At 34.3% G+C, this 25,851-nt stretch overlaps 2 protein-coding genes across 4 annotated transcripts in view; one reads left to right on the forward strand and one right to left on the reverse strand.

Annotated features, from left to right (window-relative positions):
- LOC125050462 (RNA-binding protein fusilli) overlaps nt 1-7,421 on the reverse strand; it is an 80,430-nt gene extending 73,009 nt beyond the window's left edge. The window contains exon 1 of one of the 3 annotated variants that reach the window (XM_047650344.1): nt 6,790-7,419. In XM_047650344.1, the coding sequence (XP_047506300.1) occupies nt 6,790-6,918 (129 nt within the window). In that variant the 5' untranslated portion in view covers nt 6,919-7,419. Of the gene's footprint in view, nt 1-6,789 lie in introns of all 3 variants that reach the window. The other 2 variants (XM_047650345.1, XM_047650343.1) reach the window with 2 other exon arrangements.
- A 6,525-nt stretch (nt 7,422-13,946) lies between these two features.
- On the forward strand, nt 13,947-25,698 carry LOC125050521 (N-acetyltransferase ESCO2). Its single transcript, XM_047650420.1, has 10 exons — nt 13,947-14,483; nt 14,735-15,796; nt 16,400-16,798; nt 18,834-18,962; nt 20,700-20,795; nt 21,310-21,425; nt 21,775-21,843; nt 22,365-22,529; nt 23,350-23,471; nt 23,663-25,698. Exons 1-10 carry the CDS (start codon nt 14,225-14,227, stop codon nt 23,865-23,867), a joined length of 2,622 nt encoding a protein of 873 aa, XP_047506376.1. The 5' UTR covers nt 13,947-14,224; the 3' UTR covers nt 23,868-25,698.
- The last annotated feature ends 153 nt before the right edge of the window (nt 25,699-25,851 follow it).

Genomic DNA, 25,851 nt, shown 5'->3' on the forward strand with positions numbered 1-25,851 from the left:
AGTGATCATAGTACCACTATGTGATATTGCGGCGTAGATTTGGGTTTATACACAGTAATTTCCGCGGACAGGTGCGAATAGCGCTCATACACTACATAGTTATAGCGAGGTAAATTTTCCGCTAAGACCCCTCACATTTAGTGAAACCTTCGTTTAATGAAGCAACACACAAGGACGTCTAATTGGGGGGCTTTATAGGGGGGTGTTAAAAGCGTGTCTACAACTAGTTTAGCTTTTTTATTAAAACTGTTAAATTGTTACGTGTTTCTATTTGTGTAACTTCCTTTATTAAAATGCGAAGTATTATTTGTTTTTGTCAGATTTGGATTCAAAAAATCTGATTTTATCGGCGTATGTGTCACAAGAAATTCGAGACAAATACGGAAGCTGTGTAATTACTGAGGCATGACGTTTCGAAATTAAAACTGGTATGCCAAAAGGTAAGGCACAATCTAGACTTGACATAAATGTCACCTTTATGACAGGTCTGGGAACGTTTTAATTTAAGGTAGGTATGGGAAAATCTATAGCTAGCTCAATTCTTTATTCAAAATTATTCAGAAATTACCTTTCGAAGAACATATTTTTTGAGATGCCTGCCCCACTATAAAAATACTGAGATGGATAGATGCTTGCAGTGCGGGATGGTAAACAAAACCCCAAACCAAAGTAATTCTAATAACACACAAATGATACCATACCTAATATAGATAGCATACCATATATAGATACCTAGATAAGCTATACTATGTGCGCTGTAGCATGGTGCGGTTGACAGTTGCTTGATTTTTGAAGTTATACTTCTTTTGGCGCGTTAGGGAAAAATGATGAGAGTAAATTTTTACGATGCGCGCGCACACCGTCACAAAAATCCGACACCCTGAATATCTGTCGTCGTAAAACAGTCTGGGTCGCTAGTTGGCCCTTGCTCTGTTTCACCGACATGTTGCATTGTCTGTCATGGCGTAGTGGTTTTCAGAGTCGTGTTTATTTAAACCAAAATAATGATTTCTTTACGAGAAAACCCGTTCCAATGTGATAAAAAACACACGTTTTTTGTTTCTAGACTAGAACATTCTGGCTGGGTTAATTTTAAGTTACTACAGTTATTAATTATTTAATATACTGCGTACGTGTAATGTGGTACAGCTGAAATACTAAGTCATAATTTGTAAATCGCGGCAACTTTCAAGAGTGAAACGAAAAATTAAGCAACTGTCACACGCACCCTGCTACAGCGCACATACTATAGTTTCATACGGTAACTTAAAATGTTTCCAGACCTGTCATAAAGATGACATTTATGTCAAGCTGATCGTGTTTACCGCGTAAATATTTTTTTCTTATATTGAGTCTATGTTTGCAACAACGTAATTAATGGGCTATTTGACAAGATTTAAATAACAATTTCAGATGATCAGTGACTATAAAACCTACACAAATTGTTGTTTGATTCTGTTAAGTATTGATTTGTAAATTTTAAATAAAACTTTTATTTCAATAACCCGCCAAAACGTTTCCTTAGACAAGATGGCGCCGATCCCATGTCAACACGTAAACAAGTTTTTCACGTATTAATTATTATCAGTCTTAAAATACACATATATCGATCACAAACAGCCTTCGACGAAAAAAAAACAGCAAGATATTAGGATCAGACAGGCAAGACATTATTTACAGAAATCATCGATCGCCTAATCTGTGACCGTTATGTGTCACGTGACTGACTACTTAACTATGGCTTTTTTATACATTAATATACAAATAATTTTACTCCATAACAAGTTTTAAAGCCATATTCTATTACCATGAATAACACGTTATTTTTCATCCTGTCAAATAGTTTATTCTTAGGTAATCTTTACATAATAGATATACATATATACAATCTGTATTCACACGCTTATATATATAGCTGACAATCTGTATTATACTTTTAAACGTCTGTCGAAATGTTTTGTTACCATATTTGTCTAATTGAACGTTAATATTTCTTCGTAAAATAACATTAATTGGAGAACTTACAATTCAGCGCTAGCACAGTTACTTTAAAAAGTACGCGTCATGTCATCAGCTGGACGACGAATCTGTTTACAGTTAAGTCTTTTATCGTCTGTTATTTCATCTAATTGAATTTCATTTACGGAACCTGGTTATTTACCCGTATGAAATTAATACTAAGGAGCAAAGTCACTCTCAACGCTCGGAATGTTAGAAATACCCACGAAACTTGGGCATATAATAAAAAAAAATATTCATAAGAGTACAATTCCATAAACCAAATTAACACAATGACGAACTATTCAAAGCAATACAGTTTTGGCTTGAAGATATAGTAAACGCCAGAACGCCAAAATGGCCTCCTCTTGGCCGCGATGGAAACAAAAGACGAAACGATGGCGCCATTGGCTTGGCAAGATTCGTCCTATAGATAGAAGATGAACATCGTTTGGCCAATGACAATCAAGCGAAACGCGTTTTTCGTCTTTCGTTACTATGACAACAGTATTTTTTTTATGGCTCCGGAACGGTTTGTGCATTAGCCAGCGTCAAGTATAATATTTTTATAATTCGTGCTTTTTGCCTTAGAAATTCGACCATGTCCTCCATGTACAGTTTAGGCACTCGCCCGGTACCGCACAACCCTCCCAAAGGCCGAGAACAAATTTTAAATTAAATTAAAACTTGCCCTCGAACCGGGAATCGAACCCGGTACCCCTAACCTAGCTGCCACTTAATAAGACCGCTAGGCTATGAGGCACATCAGTATTTACAGACTATATTCAGAACTTACAAACTGTCACTTTTGAAAGCCTATATGACTTCTGTAAGTCTATCTTGCGCTAAATCTCCACTCTGAATATTATGCGGGGCCGAATTCCCATTCTAGTAGGGCTTATAATACTGATCTCCCCTGTCTTTGGCAAGCCGCCTGGTCGATGGTAACACCTGTAAGGGCCTTTACTTGACTGAACCAGCGAGTAGGAGATCGGCCTCACTGTGTCAGTGACGATGAGTTTGGTAACATGTCCAAAAAGTCGCTGGATGCAACAGTGTGGAAAGACTTTTTACCTATAACCATCTTAGTGTGGACAGATGATGCGCTTCCAAAACCTCATTTCCAGAACATCTATTTTTCTTCTTTACTTTCAATTATTTGCGCAAAATTGCACATAACTTTTCAATATGTAGCTGAATGCCGTATGTATTGAATTTGCGCTATAATGTATAGATAATAATCTATAGTCTGAACTTACATTTGAACTAAATACAGTGTAACAACTAATTATTCCTGTAATTATTAGTGCTCCAGTAGTTTTCCTTACACTATAATTTATGTACAAATTACTATTCAAGCTTGACCTTTCGTTTCCGGGTTAAAACATTTACATACTTAAACCCTTTTTAAACACCATTTTAAAAGTATTGGTGGTTTGCGTTTTAATTAATACATGCTTGAGTAACCTATTGCGACACACTTTTGCGTCTTTTTTTATGTAATAGGAGGCAAACGGGCAGGAGGATCACCTGATGTTAAGCGATACATGGACACTTACATTGCCAAAAGGCTCGCAAGTGCGTTGCCGGTCTTTCAAGAATTGGTACGCTGATCTTGAAGGACCTCATGTCGAATTGGTTCGGAAATACTTCAGCGGGCAGCTGGTTCCACATAGTAGTGGCGGCAAAAACTTCCTTAATAAACGCTCAGTTGTGGAACGACGGACGTCGAGGTGATACGGAATTCATAAATAATATTTAATTCAACATACCATAAGATGAGCAGATAAATGGTGCAAAATTATAACATTATAGCAACCAAGAGGCCATAAAAGAAACAGAGGTAAGCCGATGAAATCATGGAAATGGCTGGACAGACTAAGACCTGGACAAGATTCGTATACAATAAGGAAAAATGGGGGACAATGGGGTAGGCCTTTGGCCGTAAGCACACAGAATCGGTTATCGTAGATTAAGAAAAACAGTAACTAAAATGTATATGTTTTGTATTTCTGATATAAGGCTATAAATAAATAACTATTAGGACTTATTCATATGCGTTTATCTGTAAACCGCGGAGGATAGAAACCAATTAAAACTGTAACACTAAAATATTATACAAAAACAAATTTAAAATTATTTTATGCAGCAAAGCAGTGTAAATATTTAAATGTAACATTGACTTTCGAGTTTTTTTCCAACCTGGGCCTTGAGGCCTGCAATGTAGGATATAGATGTATAGCATTTTGATATTTAATACATGTGCATAATGTTGACAATACACTGCGTATATATCCAGTTAGTACTTTACGGAATAAGTAGTTGATCCTATTAACGATTTTGGAATAGATACACGAAGAAGTGTTGATCTAAATGATTTGAAATTTGATATCAGAAATTTTATGAAACTGGAGGCAAACGGGCAGGAGGCTCACCTGATGTTAAATGATACTGCCGCCCATGGACACTCACATTGCCAGAAGGCTCGCAAGTGATTGCCGGCCTTTTAAGAATTGGTACGGTCATCTTGAAGGACCCTAAGGTTCGCAAATACTTCAGTGGGCAGCTGGTACGTTCGCTTCTATCTTATATTAATGAATTCAATTGTTACTAACTCTAACTAAAACTGCGGGTATGATCTTAAATTAATAAATTATTATTATGTTTGGTAAGTGTTTACTTTAACTCGGGATCGAATCAATCAATCCTGATACACTTGCACACAGGCCTAAGCCAATGAACACAGTTTTTAATGGAATAATCTTGTAGAAATTTGCGGGTTATTCTTGCCGTATTTTGCACTTGAAGGATGATATAAATGGATTTCGATAGTTTATTTGATAGATACGTGTAACTGTTTTGGGATTATTCCCGTGGTGGACAAAATTACTGATACTTTGTTAAGGTTCCACACTCCACAACCTTTTTATTTCATTTTTAAGATTTATATTGCTTGATTTCATTGTAAGTGTGTTTCTTGTTAGTTGTGTGTTGAGTATGCCGATGTTATTATTAATATAGTATACCTGGAAGATAATATTTTTTTTCCAAAGGTATTTTAGTATCATAATTTAAATTCTCCATTAAAAATATAGATATACTACGACTAGTACCTATCACAATTTTAATTCTTTAAAAAATTGCGTAATATTTTGCATATAACGACGCTATTTTTTCTACTTTCCACGAATAATTCTAGCCAATGACAGTTTTATTTACAACCCCCAACCTTTGAAAGCATTGAGCTACGGTGTCTAACAGGTGATCGTCTCAAACAGGTCTTGAACTTTTTATAAAACGGGTCTGGGAATCCGTTGCTCCCTTAACAATAAAGAGACAAAGAACTCGTGATAAAAATGGTATTTGCTTCCGACAGCTTTAGCTCATGTGTAGAGGTGTGTAACTAAAAACTATTTAAACCGTTTTAATTAATTAAACCTACTATTGTAATATAAATAAATAAAAATGTGTTTATTTGGCAACAATTAATTATAATGTGTAAGATTTGGGAACCCTTTTAAAAAATTACCTGTATCAGGGTTCCCAGCTCTTCCGTAAACAACTTAATTATACATTACTTAAAATAAATAAAAAAATATAATTTAATTACATTTTTTTTAAAGTATTGTTTTTTTCGCCCGAGTGCATGAGTGTGTGGTTGGGTGCATGTGAGTGAATGAGTGAGTGAGTGAGTGAATGAAATGTGAAACTACATATTTGGTCTCAGAAGCATCTCCAACACTGCGCAAGGTGTGTTCATAAGCCAGTCCTTTAATCGTATTATTAGATTGTAGGTGGTGAGCGGGTAGATATTAAGTAGCCTATTTAATTTATTATAGATATAGTCTACCTGCATATTGCAGGCGAACTATATATATCTATAGATATAACTATAGATATCTATATGACCGACAACAACATCCCTATTTCTCTTTATCATACGTGAGCGCGCTGTGTGCTTTTAAAATAACACTTACGGAATATAAGTCTGTTCTGTTTTATATCATAGCAAAAAAAATCATTTCATTATAAAAATTTTCACCATCACCATAGATACTATAATACTACAAAAAATAATAATATTAATGCGGAAATGTTATGCTCACACGCAACTTAATCGCCTTTATTTAATTAAACGATACAGATCTATTTAATTTTAATATTATGCTTTGAGGAGCATCCGTTTGAGTTAGGTAAGGAATAAATTGTTTACACACATACAGAGACTTTCACGTCAGGTCAAAGTCGACTTTACTTAAAAGTTGTAGTTAATTTAAATATAATATGGGAAAAATTCACATTGACGCATTGGTGCAATTAAAAACTGTACATAGTAAGTAAAAAATAACATTGACGTTTATCCAGGCTCATGGATCGACACCAAACAAATGTACTTAAACAACATAACTCTCCTTCAATAGTCGAGTAAATGAACGTCTTGCATCATTGGCATTGAATGCGTTCCGGACGTGTTGTCTTGTCTTTTATGCGCGAATTTCTATGATTGCCGTGTCTGTACATACCTTAATACAAATTATACATGACAATATACTTAAGTATTCTTATAGTCTGTGAACCTATGGATATAAAGACTTTTTCATACTATTGAATTGATTGTTTCTACTGCAAATCTCAATGCCGTTACAGATAATACACATTTTATACGTTTTCTGTAAAAATAAAGATGTAGGTAGCGTCTACAATTAACGAAGATACTTCTTCTTGGACCTTTATAGTTCATACTTCAAATAAAGGTTCATCACAGTCATAATATAAGTATGCAGAACCTACCTGATTCGTCTGGACATCAATGAGTACATAAGCCAAGTAAACGATCTCCTCCTCATCAGAGCCAAGGGCAGCACCTCCAAGTCCTGCTGTCCGCACGTGGAGTGCGCACACCCAGCCTCCGCTAATCATCGCGCCATGCAATGAGTTACAGCAACACAACAGTTCTCCTAACCTAACACGAGTCAAAGAGACGCTTCACACTTGCATACTAATTGACTAACGGGTTAAGTCTTTACGACGTTAACATCCAAAAATCGAGTTACTCAAGAAACCTGACTGTTGTCGGTTACTCAATGTAAACCAAGAAGTTGCGTGCGGCGTTTACCGCTATGTCTACGTAAGCTGTTTCCGTTTCACAAATCTGCAAATTCACATCACAAAATTCACTGTCTGAAGTACGATTATTGAAATTTCGGACTGACTGGATGGCTGGTTTTGACTTTTTGGGACGCGTTGTCGTGTTTAAACTCGAAATGTTCCACGAATGGCTTTAATGCATTAAAATCACGTTCGCCGATTGTCTGAATTGTTGGATAGAACTGTTGATTAGGTTATTTATTAGTAAATAATATTGGAGACAGGTCAACGCGGCCGTACCCGTCGCTATCGCTAGATCGACTGACGTTCCGCAAGCTTGCCCCCCTGTTGACACTGCGCAGGTAAACGCCAGGTGAGTGCGGCGTTGCCAAACCGCGCGCTATCATTGATGAGATATCACGTCACGCCGATTTTTAGTGTGAAACAACAATAAAATGCTAAGTTTACATGCTACCTACATCATTTTTAGACTTAACGTGTCGGTGTATGACATCAATTGTAACTTGTTTAGGTACCTTGATAGTGAACTCGTGGAGGCTAACCTCTGTTAGTTACGGGAGGGATTATCTGCCTATCTCTGGAGATAATTCTTTCTGATATATTGATATCAGTTCACACCTGAGCGGTCACATCTATTGCTATCTAGTTTTGAGGTTGATATTAATAAATCGATATATATACAAGTTTCAATTAGGTCAGTACTCCATGTACCACCAAGTACCTTAACAGGTTCATATTTGACTTCAACATACTGGATACAAAATATTACCGAATTTGTAAACTATAACAAATCTTATAGGACTGAATCACCATAGGTACACTATTTATGCCTATCGTATAATACACCTTAAATCAATGTAATGAAGTTGTATTTCTTATGTACAGGAGTTAAATCCTGTCGGTCATTTATAAAGCTTATGTCTTTGTTTATGTGCTTCACGTGAGGCCTGAGGTTCAAATAATAAAGATTCGATACATTTAATCATTAAAAATCAGTGTGATGGAACCGTTCCAACTTAGTACTTATTCTCTCTTTTCATCATAGCGTAAACACAATTTGGTAGAAAGAGATGTAAGAGCACTTTAGTTAAAAGATTTGTCTTGCACTTTTTTTGATTGTTTTATATAATTGTAATGACGCTTAATATTAATATTAAATTAATCACGTTATTATAAAGTTTCGTTAGAATATTTATGATCAAAGGTTGTCCCGCTGCTGCTGGATGTTCTATTATTTTAAGAAATTACAGAACTGCATACATTAGAATCTTTCAGGTGTAAATTTATGACATTAACTCACGCTTGGTCACGTGGTCATTCCATACATATACATATTGACATCTAGTGTGGTCCCGGTCGTATTCTTGGCGACACCTACGATATTGATGTCAATAGTCAATACTAATTAACAATAAGGCAACTGTCTAATTAGGTGCTAGTAATAGTTCACTAATTATGTGACACGTATTAGGAGGAATGCGATAAAAAACTTTACCATTACTTGAGAAGTTTTTTTATTCTTGCTTACACGATGTGAATTCCAACATATTTTATTTTGTTTACAGCTAAGTTTTTTTTTTTGAAGTGTTTAACGATTTTGTTGTGTTTGATGCCGCGCAAATCAGTTCCAAGTTTAAATTAGGAATGTTTATAAAACAACGAGCGCGCCGCCTCTGCTCTCTCTCATTGGTTCATTGGGTCGTTAATCCAAGATGGACGCCTACCTCTCAGATTACTGTGACACATTTCTTGAATGGCTAACCTATTTTTGTATACCTACTATTTGTTATATTACATACTGTAACAGAATTAACAAACAATCTTATGTATCGAAATGGTTCGTTATGTTTATTCCTTTATGCCCCGCGGATTCACCGCGCTGAAACGATTGGAGCGTAGAGTTTAATATATAGATATTCTCAATAAATAAGCTATTTCATACAGATTTTCAGTTGGGCCATTATTTCCTAAAATAGAAAGAAGAAAATAAAGAAAAATAATAAAAGGATATTTAGAACCCCGGGAGAGGAATGGAAATCGAAAGAAGCGTGTTGCAATGGCGAATCCAAGGGTCATTGGAGTCATATTACTGTCCAGATAAAAAATGATACCTACCACTCCGTTTCGTCATTGTTTCATAATATTATATTAGAAGAAGAAAGCGGAAAATAATAAACGGCTCAAATACCTATAAGAGTCTTTACTCCAACTTCGATTTTATTCCCTTTGGAGTAGACTCTTGGGCCGTGGGGTTAACAAGTGCACAGGCGCTAATTAAAGATTTAAGTTGGTGCCTGGTAGATAGTACCGGTGACCCCAGAGCTTTCCTCGCTGAACGAATAAGTATCGCAATTCAGCGAGGAAATGCTGCTAGCGTTAAAGGTACACTGCTACAAGGACCAAACTTTTAAATTTTCTTTTTATTAATTTTTAATTATGTTTTATGCAGCTTAATTAAATTTTAAACACTGTATATTTTATATTTGTTTGTTATGATTGTTAATAAAATTTTACATGTGGAGATGAAAGGAGTTTCTACTCAAGTAATTTCTACTGACTTTGACAAACGCCAACGACCCTTTGTCGTGTTTAGTCTGTGATTCAAATCATTAGAAATTCAGCTGACGCACCTCTGTTGGTACTAAATATACAATACCATCACCTTAATATGAATTTAACTGTTACTACCTTCAGAAATTTCTATTAATAGAATGTAATTAACTGTACGCTTTGTAATTAATTCCTATCTACAATTCTAATATAAACATGTTGTTTTTATCACCTACTTCTTTTTTGGTTTTAATGAGGTGAACGCTTACATAGGCCTGCTTGGATGTCGAGCTTGACGCGAGGACTGTAGGGCTGGGTTTACTCAAAGCCCTCTGCTATTCAGAGGACGATACCCACTAAAACACCTCAGCCCTCCACACGCCCTTAATGGGCCCCCAGGGTTGGCAAAGGCATTCCACCCAAAAAAGGAATGTTGAATTGCCAACCACTTGCAAATGCCATCTCCATCAAAACTGTTACATACATCCTAAACCTCAAAATCTCCTTTCTAAAGTTTGATGCATGCCTTAGACATTCAACCGTGCCCGCCATGGATGGTTTGAACACTCGGCCGGTAACGTACAACCCTACCAAAGGCAGAAAACTAAATTTTAAGTTAAATAAATTTGCACTGTGAGTGGGAATCGAACCCGATACCCCTCACCTAGCACACACCTAATTAGACCGTTAGGCTACGAGGCCCTTACGAAATGTCGTCCTTGACTATTAGCTTTTGACTACAGCTATGTCCGAGTTTAGTTTTCTATGTTAAGTCAGTCTTTAAACCTAATCGTTAGCGGATCCGATAAATATTGTCTTACAAATTTTTTTTTCTGATAATGTAAATTATTCCCGAATCCACTTGAATACACAAAAATTTCCTCAAAATCTATCCAGCCGTTTAGGAGTTTAATTACGAACACATGTACAGAAAATTTATATATATACCAGTTATTTATTAGCTCTAGAGATAAATAATCTAGATATCGTCTGCAGCGCCATCTGCCGGGCTGATTTGAGCATCTAAATCATCCAGGGCGCCACCCAAACAAAAAATTCATTGAAATCGGTCCAGTCGTTTAAGGGGAGTTCAGTGACATACAAACGTACAATTGATATATAAATATAAAGATTAATGGAACTCACTCTGTGTATTAGTTGTTACCTAATTGTCTATTTCGCATCCATAAGCTAAAGTCAGAAATCACAATATTCGTAATTCATGCAAATTCTCCGAAATGAAGCTTAGCTTTAAATCTGACTTCCTTACGTCAAAAATGTATTTAATTTTAGTTTTGATATTTTTGACTTTGTATGTATAATATGTCATTTTTCGACTATGATTTGAAAATATAACCTACGCCCGTCCTATTTACCATGATATATTTCTTATAAGACAGACATAAGCGGTATGGCCAAAAGACAAGCCTGCGCCATGGACGAAAAGAAAAAAAAAGGGTGCGTGTACTTTGACTTTGACTTTGTACGCGTAAGAAGTTAAACTTCTTTGGCATTATTAAAAATAGTTTTTGATTACATCATCATTAGGTACATCATTTCACTCATAAATTTTTCATAACGCGCCTAAAGAAGTATAACTTCAAAAAATTATATGGAGAGAAAGAATAAGTAACAATGAACTGTCATTGTTACTTATTCTTTGTAAACATTTGTAAATGATAAATTCGGAGGTAGGTTTTAAAAGACAAAACTTATGGGAAACAGTTAACAAGACACCCTGTATTTTCTGTATTCCAGTATTGTGATGCCATAAATGAGGATAAGAAGGAAATATTCGAAATATTCATCATACTGAGAATCAAAAAAGATTTATCATTCAATCGAGACAAATCTTTACACCATTTGGGATATAACTTTAGTATGGAACTTTGGCAATTTATATGTTACTGTAAAAGCTCGAACTGCAGTAAATCCTAAGATATTCCAGTAAAACCTAAGATCTACCAATTCCTAATGGTAAATGTCCTAAAAGGTTTGCGATTCGAACTCTTACCACCATTCCGTTGGTAAATCTTAGGATTTAGGTACATTAATGGCACGGTAAATGTTGAAAAACAAAAAAATTCACCTGCAGATCATCAGGATTACTTTGTAATTCTAAATGCCACAATAGCAATCCGTGTTGTAACAAGTGAAATGTTTTTTTTAGGTAGGTACCTTATGTAGGTGAGATATTCAGATATAAACGTTATGTGTTTTTTCAAAATAATTTAAGTAAGTTGGTATTAGTTTGTACTTATTACTATCATATGATACCGTTATAATACTATGTACCTGTTTTGTCTAATAGTTCATTAAACTAAATAATTAAGAATTACTCATTGTTTTATTCCTAAAACCAACATCTACCAGCTGACAATGGTAAAACCTAGTAGTCTGAATCGAAAAATTCGTCGTATTTTCAGAAATTCTTACATTTACCAACTCATGTCGGTAAATCCTAAGACTTACACTTGAATCTTAAGATTAACCGTAGTTCGAGCTTTACAGTAACATATACACTCGGTTTTGCGTTATTCAATAATAATAGGTTTTACATAACTGCAATAAAATTAATTCAAACATTGTATTTAACACATTATTTTTTATACGTTCATATTTCACAGATCCCTTCTCTTCCGCGCCATTTACATAGAATACATATTAATTGTTGTAAAATTTATTATGTGCATATTTTCTGTACAATCCTGGTTTAGCAATGGAATTGTTAGGGATTTAATACATTTTAAGCGAATACAATTCGAGTAGGAACATAGAAGGCTAAACTGAAAACCTGAGTATTTTTGTAATATATAATAACATACGGGAAAGTAGAGGAAACTCATAAGGGTAAACTGAAATAAAATAGTGAAATTTGATCACAGAATTCTTTATTGATTAATTTTAAAGTTTACGTATCTATCTAATATAACATCAACATTTGTATTTTTTAATACATTGTAGCAATATGACAAAAATACCCGTGACCGTGGTGAGGGTGAGTTTCAGAAACAAAAGTTTATAGCGAACTAGTCATAGTTCGCTATACTTCGCTCTTATGTCAAAACGCAATACACTTTTGACGTAGGTACGGGAGACACTCTGAAGCTGAGTCTCATTTCTGAGTCTTGCCGTTAGGTAGTTAGCCTCATTCATAAGGCTAGGCAATAATTACGAAATCTACAATACAAAGCTACTTAATAAAAATAAATGCATTTCGACGATGCGTGACTCGACCGGTCTACGCCCTTATGGACACGCATCAGATAATTTGTAGCTTTCATTTTTTGTTGCAGCACTTGAACAGGTTAATTTAAAAATATTAATTTCATAAAGATTTTGTTTTTAATATCGCATTTTGAATATCTAGATGTTTCAAACAATTATTAACCTCTATTTGTCCCTTCTCACATCACAATACTCGCGTCGCTATGAACACTTTTTTGCTATATATACGTTATTCGTGAAATATAATTATGTGAATAACTTTCATATAGAAATTAAGGAAATTAAATTAAATCCTTTCTTACTTAGCAAAACCAAAGAGGTTTAAAACAAACTTAGACGTGTAAGAACACTGGGATCTCTGCTACAGAGTAAATATTATGTTGGCACGACAGTAATTATTTGGTTAGCGGTACATCTAATAATGAAGATTGTATTTACCATATTTACCTTTCTGAAAATGCCTTTGAATTTATAAGTACTAAGTAAAAATATAATTATCTTTTTTATGTCACCTGGTTTTCAGGATAAGGATGCATTTTGGAAATAGTAGGAAATAAAAATATTAATTCTTATAGGTACATAATTTAATAATTATTATAGTACAATTGATAAGTATTTCAGTCAGAGTCAGTGACTACAAATCAATTATTTCCTGGAATATTGGAATTGAAATTGGACAAACATGGAACCAAGATACGAGTCCTTACAATTAAAAATTGTAAAACTAAAAAACACGAAATCTTAGGTATAGTTCCAGTTTCAAGTGGATACCAATAAACTTATGTTGCACAATTTTCTTTTTAAAGAATTAGATTATATTAGATTGAAGATTATTTTATTTTAAATTTCAATTATCTCTAGTAAATAAATTGATTTCAATATGCAATCTTCTAATTTTTAATAGAGAATATATTCATTTTCATTCACACATCGTGTTTAAATATTCAAGTACGAGCCACGAGGCATGAGCGTACCCGTACGAGCGATTCCGTCAATATCCCATGCAACAGCTGTCACTGTCGAGTGTGAGCTTATTGTTGGCATTTTTTTTTTTTCTGTCATGACATTTGTTTACGCGCCAAACAAGTATGAACAATGCTGTGTGGCTTTTACTTGAGCGCTGTTTAGAGTGAAATAATTGTGCCTATTGCCACCTTTAAGTGATTTTGTTCATTATTTGTGTTTATTGTTTTTGTTTTCGTGATAATTCATAAGTTTTACCGGCAATGCATAAGTTTATTGAACTTAACAGTGGAGTAAGTTTTTGCCAGTAGGCGCGAACGGCAGGTGCAAACACAAGTGACTTCTTGGCGTGGTTTTTAACTGAAACTTATGCGTTATGGCTGCTATAACTCCTCGCCGTTCTTCACGCCTTCCTCATACACATACGCCAAAAATGTCGGAGCGAAAGAAGAGTCTTTTTGTGCCAGAAACGCCTCCCAAGCAGGAGTCATTGACGAAGCATCGAAGGCTATCTGTTGTTGATAGTGAAGGCGATAGCGATGACTGTGATCTAGGCATCATCAGTACTCTGGACTCTAGCTCTTGTGATGAAAATGATCCCAGTTTCCCTAAAACACCTGAGAGGTTTCTGTGGCGTGAGTTCTAAATACTAATACCAATTTAATTTTGTGTTTTTGTCTCTATCTTTACAGACATTCGTTTATATATATGTACACAGAGTTGTAATTCCAAAGCAATTTCGATATTGGCATATATGTAGCAAATTACTATTAGGTATTAGTTTATCTAATGTTAATACTGAACATAGCATTGTTTGATTTATATATATGTTTTTATTTCTCATATTAAGTAAGATATTTCTACAACTCCTACAATTTCCTTGCAGGTGGAACTAGAAGTCACTCGCATAAGCTTAATCAAACAACAGATCTGAAGAACTTTATGAAATCTCCCTTTACACTAAAAAAATACCAAACGCGTTATTCCTGTCCAGAAAAATGCACATCCTCATCAACACCTGTTACTCCACACTTTCAAAACCACCCTGGAACTCCATCATCTAGTCACTCTTGTACAAGTGTCCATACAACTTCATCTACCTCTAGCCGGGCACGAAAAAGCCTGGCCAGTCTTATTGCTGACACAGAGAGTTGCAGTAGCTCTTTAAAAGACCTAAACTTTGACTCAGATTCTGGTTCAGACGCTAAAGAGAACACTCCAACAAAATCCTTAAGACGTTCCAAACGTAATCTGAAATTAACACCAAAATTGCAAAGCTTCAAAGGGGTTTTATTGGAGCAAAAGAAAAATGTTACACCAATAAAATCTGCAGTAGTTTGTCTAACTAAAATGGATTTTAGTAATATCTCTCCATCTCTTATAATGAAAACTCCTCATAACACTACTGAAACTAAGGCATCACCACCTAAACTCAGTCATCGCAGATCTCTAATTGAGGTTCAAGAGAGCCCTGAGTCTGTTTGTGAAAGTGAAAAAAGTTACAAACGATTAAACTATGATGACAAAACTGATACAGGCCCCGTATCAAAGTATCCACGTCTAGATCCTAGCACTGCTCCCAAAGCCCGTCTCTCTCTCTTTAACAGTGAGCGACTTAAAGAAATTCTTTCCACAAAATCATTCTATGGCAAACCAAACCCTGAGTTAAACCCTAGTATTTCAACAAAAATATCTCATGCTATACAAGTGACAGCAACTCATAAGCATAGACCATTCCATCCCCAGTCCAACAGATACAAAAGAAAGCCTGGCCAAATTAATATGGGCGTAAGACATAAAATTAGAAAGCCCAAGCCTTTAAAGAAGCAAATGGCTGCCAAAACCAATTTGATGGGAATTAATAAATCCTTAGTATCCAATAATACTGTATCAACTAATAAAGATGAGTCTATGAGTCAACAAGATACATCACAGGAAATGGAGCATGGTAAGAGAAATTTCATTTCATGTGTGTGTTAAACCCTCTGATATATTGTTTATGGTGTGTCTCATCCATGCTTTATAGTTAGTTATCCTACAGCTAGGATGTATTCTGCATTGCCATAATTTGATATAGTATTAGCATAAACTTCATTAAAATTTGGATTAGTGAAATAAGAGTTAAATTTTAAGAGTACATAAAATTATTCATTATGTAAATAATAATCATAATTCACTTATGTTTCCTAAGTGGTCCGGACTAGGTAAATCATTATTTTACTAGACTTTATTCTTTAGGTATAATTTATGTGTAAAACTAGTTCTAATAGTAGAAATACTCTTAGGGTCAAAATACTAAAAATGTTTGTTTATAAATAGTATAAGGGTCTGTTTCACAATGTACGGATAAGTTCTACATAAGTTCCAAATTAGCTATTTATTACTTATTCGTATGATAAACACTATTGTCAGATATCGCTATTCATCACATAAAGTCCTATCGTAGTTATACTATTTATAAACAAACATTTTGATTCAGAAGCCATTATTATTATATTGAGATATTAACTGTTGTTTTAATAAGAAAATCTAAGAAAAAACAAAATTACAGACAAAACAGATCCATTTGATAAAGAAAGACAGACAATCGAAGCATTACTCAGTCAGTGGACTGAAGAGGAGGTGCCTGAAAATGAACTGGTTCATAGAAAAGAGCTTCCTTGCTTCAACAGCACTGTTATCGAGGAGACTAACCCAATATTTGAACCAGTCATAGCTGTACCAGTTAACAGTGTATTACCCCAAGATGAACCCGTGATCCTTGAAATAGGTCAAAAATTACCGACAGCCCAGTTAGAAGCAACTGCAGTTCAGCTAAATGATCAGTTGCAAGCTGATCAAATGAGTGATGCAGTAATGGAATCTCACATAGACAGCCATGGTGTGATATCAGACGGTCTATTACCAGTTGAAGGTGGCTATATCGTTGTTGATGGAAATGTTGTTCATGGTAAGTGTCTATTTCCAAATTGTGTCTTCTAGGCTTAACCTACGATCATATTTTTGAGATTAACGGTTAAAGGATGATTCACGCTACACCGTGTCTCGACCGGGCCGAGCCCCGGCCGGGGCACGGTCTAACATTAATGATATACTTTTGTATGAAGTAATTCATGCCTGACCGTGGCTCGGCCGTGCCCTTACCGTGCGCCGCCGGGACTCGGCCGGGGCACGGCGTTGTAATGTCGGTGGGTATTGTTTCCCGGCTCCGGCACGGTCCGGCCCCGACACGTCGTAACATGAACGTAGGCGCCCGGGCACCCAACGTCAAATCTTAGTGAGGTCTGCAGCTCAACAGCAAAATGGACGATGAAAAATTATTAGAATGTGTACGCAAGTACCCTGTTATTTACGACATGAGTTATCCTAAGTATTTAGATAACAAATACAAAAATATTATATGGAAAACTATTAATACTTCGTCATCGATGGCAATTGCAATAGCTGCCAATTCAAATTGTGAAAATTGCATAATTACTTAAGCGTCAAGTCTATCGACAGATGAAATCACTAGCTGACGAAAACAGATATAGTAGTGCAAGCACGTACGTGCGTACACCCAAACAGCCCGGTGTAACATGAACCACTGTTCCGGCCGGCGCACGGTGGACGTGTCCCGGCCGAGGCCCGGCCCGGTCGCGACACGGTGTACCGTGAATCATCCTTAAGGCCCTATCCCAGTACAAATTACTGTGTCAGTGTCTCGGGGTGGACTGCGGGGCGCAATGGGAGAGCTTTCAGCTTGAGCAATGAGGCACGCCGGCCCGTAATAACAATTATTAGTTGTGTAAAACATTAAATTAATGTAATTTTGTCAATTTTTTTTCTGAAATACTTGGCTTGCGATAAAATATATCGTGTAAATTTCGAAGTCATGTACAATATACATTTTCGTCATAAATTGAAGTGTCAAAAATTGGCTATGTTTGGTTTTTTTTCTAACGAGCGAAGTTATTTAAATCGTGTATCGATCTTTCAAAATGGATACATAAACTACTCTACTCCACCATATATTTTTTCCATTCTACTTCAAGAAACGATGACAAAAAATGGAAATAAGCTATGTACTTTTTGTAGTTTGGCGACCAGATAGGTCCTTAAGATGAGTGAACCCATTATTGTATCAAAATTTAGTTATTTAAATGTACACTTATTGGTTGGTGGACTCAGTTTCCGCACTTACACTCTCAATAGGTCCGTTGTGCGTACATATGTCCACTTATGAATGTCAATATTTAAAAATTTCCAAATATGTGAAATAATAATTAAAAATTTATAAAATAAAGATGTCAAAAAATGTGGCGCACTAAAAATGGTTATTACGCTTCACCAATTCTATTCTACTGTAGGCTTTCCTTAAAACATCCCCAGACGCCTTTAGATAGACTTATCTTTTTATACATTTCTTATTCTTTTTTTATATATTTCAAAGTTCAAACCCAGATAGGGTGTTACCAGTGTTAATGTATGATTCTAGCATGATGTAAATAAAAGATTCTTTATTAATGGACTTTTCCGCTCCGTGATCAGATTAGCTCGTTTAAAAATAAGAATAAAACCTTGTATTCATGGTAAACATTTGTTTAGCAACAGTTGATCAAAATTCAAGTAGTACGTAAGCAGATTTACGGCCATTTACCCCCCCCCCCCCCTCGTCCTCTTGTCAAAAGTAAGCAAAGCTCTCAAAAATAATAGTACATAAATGTTATTAATACTCGAAAATGCATTTCGTTTTCAAGCATAGACAATGTGTGGGTAATATGTGAAAAAAGTATATAAATAGGGATCGTTCAAGTACCTATTACGTAAGCACTATGTAGGGTTGGTGGGGGTCGGTTTCGGGGTCGGGGTCGGTGATTACGTCAAGAGTAATTATTTACTTTTTTACACATATTACCCACACATTGTCTATGATTTATATATAGCACCCAATAATATAGATTACTTTGAAATATGAAAGATTTTGTATAAAATATATTTTTCAGGTCAGCACGAAATACCCGATTTAGATGAAATCGAGCGAGAGATAAAAATGCTTGATGAGCAAATACTCAAATTGGCTGAATCAAATAACATCAATGCTGAGGCAGTGTTGGCGTCTACGGAAACAATGCGTAAGTATATCAAGCAAAATTAAACAAAAACTCTGGGCTACAACCTTTTTAGGTCCAGGTCTCAGATTTTTGAATCTGTTTCATGATCATTTGTCAATCTAATAGGCAAGTTAGTGATCAGCCTCCTGTGCCTGACACACGCTGTCGATTTTTGGAGCTTAAAGCAAGCCGGTTCCCTCACGATGTTTTCCTTCACCGTACGAACGAATGTTAAATGCGTACATAGAAAGAAATTCTATTGGTGCACATCCGGGGATCGAACCTACGACCTTAGGGATGAGAGTCGCAGGCTGAAGCCACTAGGCCAACACGGCTCTGATAAGCAATATTATAATAAAATAAATAACGGTATCTCCAAAAAGTTCCAAAATGACTTATGATTCTATCTAGTAGTTAGTAGCTTTGTATATTTTGTCAATTAAATAGTGAATATTTCACACCTATCATCTTTAAATTATATCGTTTGTTAAACCCTATACATAACAATCAAATATATAGTTTTTAAAATTTTCTTAACCTACATAGTAGTAATAAAAAGTATTATAACAAATTTCAAAAATTTAGATTCGATTTGTGCATACTCGTATAATCAATTGGCGAAGACACAATATTTAAAAAGTAAAGTTAAAATGTTTGTGGTTCAATAAATAATTACGCAACTCAATCGAAATATTATTTATTATATGTAATTCATACTTTAGCAATCGCTCCTATCAATATCTTTCAATGTATAGGTGAATGAGTAATTAACATCAACAAAATATTGACAAAAGACATTTCAACAGTAATATTAGCTAGATTCGGGCTTGGAAGCTACAATCTGCGTAATTTTATATTTTACTAGAATCATAAAAAAGTACATTAACATACAATTGCTTGAACAATTAAATTAAAACATTTATTTTAATCAATTAAGGTTATTTGCATACAATACTGCTTTAACATTTTATTAAAATCATTAATTTACAGAAGAATTCTTTGTTTTTTCAATCAATATTTTCCACAGTCAGTTAACCTATATATATGTTAACGTGAAATTATAAAAACCGTTAGATTGTAATCTATCGGTTATCGGTATTCGGTAGATTGTACTACACTAACTTAGTTATCATTCAAACTTCTTTGGTCAATTACAGATTAATTTTACTTCCCAACAATTTCATATAACTACCGAATAATAATACGTTAAATTGCAAGCAGTATGTTGAGTTGACAATCTTTCGACAGTTTACAATCTCGCGAGATAGATTACAATCTAACGGTTTTTACAATTTTACGGTGACATATATATATTGTAATTGGAGCAGACTGTTTCTTTTGTCTGTTTTGGGATGTTTGCCATTCCACAATCAATTGAACATATTAAAAAAATTGAGCGCTGGCACTCAATCCGCACGTTTATTAGATTTGTACATATCTCAGTTTCATTTTTACTAACAAGAATAGTACGTTCTCCTGGATTTAAAATATGATATTCAATTCAGGGACAATTCTGCGCTATATAACTCGTAACGTATTTATTTCATAAAAGGTCGGCAACGCACTCTCATGTTTAACAGTGTCAATGATATCACTTAACACGTGAACCCACAGACCGTTATACCCATGTTGTTTTAAAAAATAAATACATAGTATACTTAAAAATCATGACAATCAGTTTAAATGCAAGCTTTTCATATGTATTTCGTTTATTAAATATTATTATTAATAATATAAGTGTGTATACTTTTTCATCAGCATCTTCGTCATTACCAGCTGAAGCAGATCAATCAACGAAGCTCTTCCCAATCTTCACAAAGCCTAATCCAGGAATTTTGACAAATATGACTAAAGGTAAATTTTTTTAATGCGTGTATTTATTTAAAAAAAAGTAGACTCGGTTCACTAATGTGTTAAGTGTTAGTTAAAAAAAAAAAAACTTTATTTGACGAAAAATTTGAAAATTTTGTACTTACATTCTAAAGGTTATAAACATACAATATGCAACGAATCGTTGTGTTCTCACTATTAATTTTGGTCAACCTCGTACATAAAATAATTCTATATGCACTAGCGATTAAACTAGGCCTAGCCTGTATCTTAAACGCTAGTTCCTTCCAGTGTCTTTAACAAATTGGTTAGGTTGTTTGTCATTAGATATTTATACGTGTTATATTTTATTGTTTATAAAACTAAATGAGGGTAGAATCTAAAAAAAGTTGTTGCAATTGGTTAGGCCGTAGTAAATGTGAACTTCGACAAATATTTTTTAAATCTTGTGGATGAGAATCTTGAATTTGAGATATGAATTTATTGTCGTTATATAAAAAGACTATGACAATCATACAAAAAACCTTTTGATTCACAGAATCTCCGGATAAAAAGAAGAAATTTATAAAGACTGGGATCGATCAGTATGTGATCGATGCGGGGCAGAAGAAATTTGGGGCCACGCAGTGCAGCGAATGTGGCGTTATATACCAGGTAATTCATATTTGATTATTATTACACTATCACAAAATTGTTGCATTATTACTTTGTTGCACCAAATAAATTTAAATTGATTTATGTTTCACCATCTCTTTAAAAACTTTAAATTCACATCAATAATGCTTCAGGTTAAGATGTTCTTTACATTTACAATATACTGTTATTATTATTAAGTAATATTGTATTAGTCTTACTATGATTAAAAGTGTTTTTACCTGCATATTAAAGACCTCAAAAAAAATCCAATAATTGGAATTAACTGTTATCTTTTAACAAATGGAAGTTAAAAATATGTTAATAATTGCATTATAATATGTTTTTTACAATATTTTATAATTTTCAGATCGGAGATCCATTAGACGAGCACGATCATCTTATTCACCACAATGCCACCGATGTACTTAAATTTAATGTAAGTGTATGTTGTAAATATATTTGACATTTGTTATTTCCAATATCCAATCCAGATCAGCGTTGGCCAAGTGGCTTCAACGTCCGACTCTCATTCCTGTCGTACTTCCTTATGTGCACATATTTTAACATTCGCTCGAACAGTGAAGAAAAACATTGTAAGAAAACCGGCTTTTCTTTGACTCAAAAAGTAGACCGCGTGTGTCAGGCACAGAACGCTGACCACCTACTTGCCTATTATATTGACAACGATCATAAAACATATTCAGAAATCTCAGGTCCAGACCCAAAAAGGGTTGTAGCGCCTCTGATTTATTTTTATTTTATTTCCAATCTAAAGTTTACGATTAGATCTTTAACTAATTCTTTTTATAACATTAAACTATTTTTAGACCTTGTAATAATAAACACTTCGTGTGTGTCACAATTATATACCAAAAAGTAGCTTGCAGAAGTGGCAGTGATACTCCTAACAGACGTACCTACCCAAGTGTGTAGTGTAATTTTTTTTATACATTTCAGGGTTGGAAAGACGAATACATAGTAGAAAAGACACAAACAGGTCGTATTATTCGCGTTCGTGGTGGTGATACGGGGTGGAAGAAAGTCCTCTCCGTGCTCAACAGGGTGGTCCATCCTCAACTCGGATACAGCTCAGATTTGCCAGGAGAAACTCATGGATATACAGTAAGTATTTATTTATTGATGGCCCGAGTAATGTGTATAAATAATATTTTTAACAACACCTGAAAAAATTATTGCCTTTTAAGCTATTGTATAGATTTTAATCGCTTTGGCTTTAAACGCGGTGACCGAATCGAGAAATTCCGTAACGAAAATAAAAACCTAACGATGACGTAATATTTCGTATCGACGTAATATTAACGTTCTACAATACGCGTTAGAGCGGGACAGAACGCATACTGCGTCTCACTTCGGTCTGACTTGATCGGTGACGTAGCGCAGGTGCGTTAGAGTGAGACAAACTATATAGGCGTGTTAGTCTGAGTCTGGTAGAGTCGTATATTGAATTAATATCAAAGAACAAAAATACTGCATAAATAAATAATTATAATTGCATAAGTTAATAAAAAATGCTATGCAATAGCATTACCGTGGCAATTCCCGAGTGCGACACGCGATTAATAAATAATTGAATAATATACTAAATATTAAATATTGTTAAATTATTAACGCTAAATATTTATTTTGAATTATTTAATATTAAAAAAAAATAAAGAAAGCCAAAGAAGTATAACTTCTTACGCGCGTACATAATTACGGTGATGATTACGGTAATGGTACACGCACTATTTTTTAAAAAATAATATGCTGATCAGCTGACATGACACACGCCATCGATTTTTAGGTTTGAGGCCGGTTTTCTCAAGCTTTCCATCGTCGTACGAGCTAGTGTTATGCGCATATAGAAGGAAAAGCCCATTAGCTATGATCCATATAACATTTCTTTTGTATTTCGTATTACATATTAACCTTAAATTTGCAGGCCTATCTGTACATTGAAAAGAAGCAAATCGTGGGTTGTCTGGTGGTTGAACCCAAAGCCAGAGCTTACAAGTTACTTCCAGGAGAACCTGACTGCTGCAGCGTCGAAGAATATCCTGTCAAGTAAGTCATGAGACAAGTATTTGTTATACACCTTGCATCATCTTTTAATTGTATGTAATACCAAAGAAGGTATTTCGCGCCGCCTATTCCTAGAATATCTTATTTTGTATATCTTTTTAAATTATATGTTATAGTTTTGCGATGTATATGTGATTTCTAATAATAAATGTCTAATTAAAAACAATTTACAGATGCGGTGTATCCAGAATATGGACCCACGCGAAGTACCGCAGACGGGGCGTAGCAGGTCGTATGCTGGAATGCGCACGCGCATCTTTCCTCTATGGAATCGCTCTTACCAGACAGGAAATTGCCTTTTCTTCTCCTACTCCCTCGGGCAAGGCTTTTGCCACTAAATATTGTGGCACCGAAAACTTTTACGTGTACTTGAACTAATGTGAATTAGATAAGTGAACTGAAATAAGTTAAGTGAAATACGGTAACTGAAACAAATATGTGAATAAGTGACTTAAAGGAGTAAGTGATAAGTTAGTTTACTTAGTGAATAGAAACTACGCTATGTAGAGTTCTAGAAGTAGTGTAGTATACTTTGTCAGTCATTTGAATACTCAACAAAATGTTGGAGCTATTAGATCCAAGTAATTTTTTTTAGGAAAAAAAGTGAGAACTTCCTATGGTATAGAATTTTATATCTTGTTTATGTTTCTTTGATAAAAAAATATGTGATAAGATTCTTGAACTAGGTAAGTGACTTTTTAACCTCGATTATAAGGATTTTTTAGATATTGACATGGTAGTCACATTTTTGTTTCGATTTTTTTTAAATGCTTGTTTAGTGCTAAATGCAGAAAGTTTTAATTTCTACCGCATTTGGTTTTAGTTATTACCAGAAAGGCACTTTTAATTTTTTTGTATGGATTTTTAATTTCTTGTGTTTTGCTGCTTTTGTCTTTTATAGAAGTTTTTAATGTAATATTTTCCAATTGTGATGCATATTTGGGACCAATATTTTAGTCATATTTATAAGTGCCAATTTAATTTATAAGATGAATGTGCCTCAGTTAGGTTAAGTTTTTATTTAAGATATAAGTTTTTATTAAAAAAAAGAGCTCAAATACATTTTAAAGTCTTAAGAAATATTTTTACAGCTCTCTAAGTGCCGTGTGAATTTATTCTTTATTAAAAGCCTATTGGTCAGATTTGGTTGATTTTTTGTGTAGAAAGTTGTTACTTGGAATAATATTTGATTAGTTTTCATGTAAAATTCGGACGCAAGTCATTTTAAACCATTATAATGTTTGGCTTTTAAGTTTTATATTTAAGAATTTCATATTATGTGTAGTTGATATGTCTAGAATTCACAGAAAATACGCTTATTTGTCATAGAGTACTTAGGCTTTAAGGCCCTTACCTTAACTATTTGAAAGATTGTTTTTTTTTTAAATATCTTATAAGTTTGTCTTAAAGTATAATGCTTAAAAATTTGTTGTGCTATTAGTCAGTGACCATTTGAAGAACTGACAAAATGTTCTTATGTGTAGTTCTTGACGATACTCATGACAAGATTTTGACTTGAGAGCATGGAGTTTAGGCCTCACTATTTAGTAGTGTATATTTTTTAGTAAAATGGTTTAGCGTGTTGGGTTGAATGTATAATTGTGCTTGTTAAACAACTTCATTTTTCAATTATGAATTAATTCTAATGTTGTTTAGTGTTTAAATAGATGAACTGTGTTGAACCATTTACCATCATAATATGCACAAAAATTCTATACTTATGAGGGTAGATATTACATCTACCCTCGACTTTACAAAATTTGAGTATGGTTAAAAAAATCTGATTATTTCTTTATTTTGTTATAGATTATCCAAATACCCAAATGCAATGTAGGAGCTCCAAAAGCCGTTCCCCTTTTGATTTAAAAAATAATGTCTGATTACACTAGTGTAACTAAAGTTTCTTCCATTTAAATTGAGTTTGATGAAGATGTGTCGAAGAGATATATTGGTGATTTAGCTATAACAGTGTAATACATTCGTTTTTTAAGGGGTAATTTATGTAAGGACCTTTGTGAATTTGGATACTGTTTTAATTTTCCATAAGTTTTTGGAAAGCGGGGATGAATCCAAAGAAAGTGTACCTTTAACAATGCCATAGAAATGTAAATAATATTTATTTGCGTAACCTCTGGATGATTGTATCCCTGTTTTTAAGTTTTCACAAAGAAATTTCGATTTGATTTTAATAAAAGCTATATTTTAGAAACTTTTTTAATTCTAACCTTCATATTGCACTGACCCTGATATTAATAAATTACTTAAAATCTGGAAGTAATTATCATTTTTTCTTCTACTTATATACGAAACAGATACTTAATTATGCGTTTTGAAAATCACCCAATACTCGAATGAGTCCACT

Source organism: Pieris napi, chromosome 6, assembly GCF_905475465.1.
Source record: "Pieris napi chromosome 6, ilPieNapi1.2, whole genome shotgun sequence".
NCBI classification, from domain to species: domain Eukaryota; kingdom Metazoa; phylum Arthropoda; class Insecta; order Lepidoptera; family Pieridae; genus Pieris; species Pieris napi.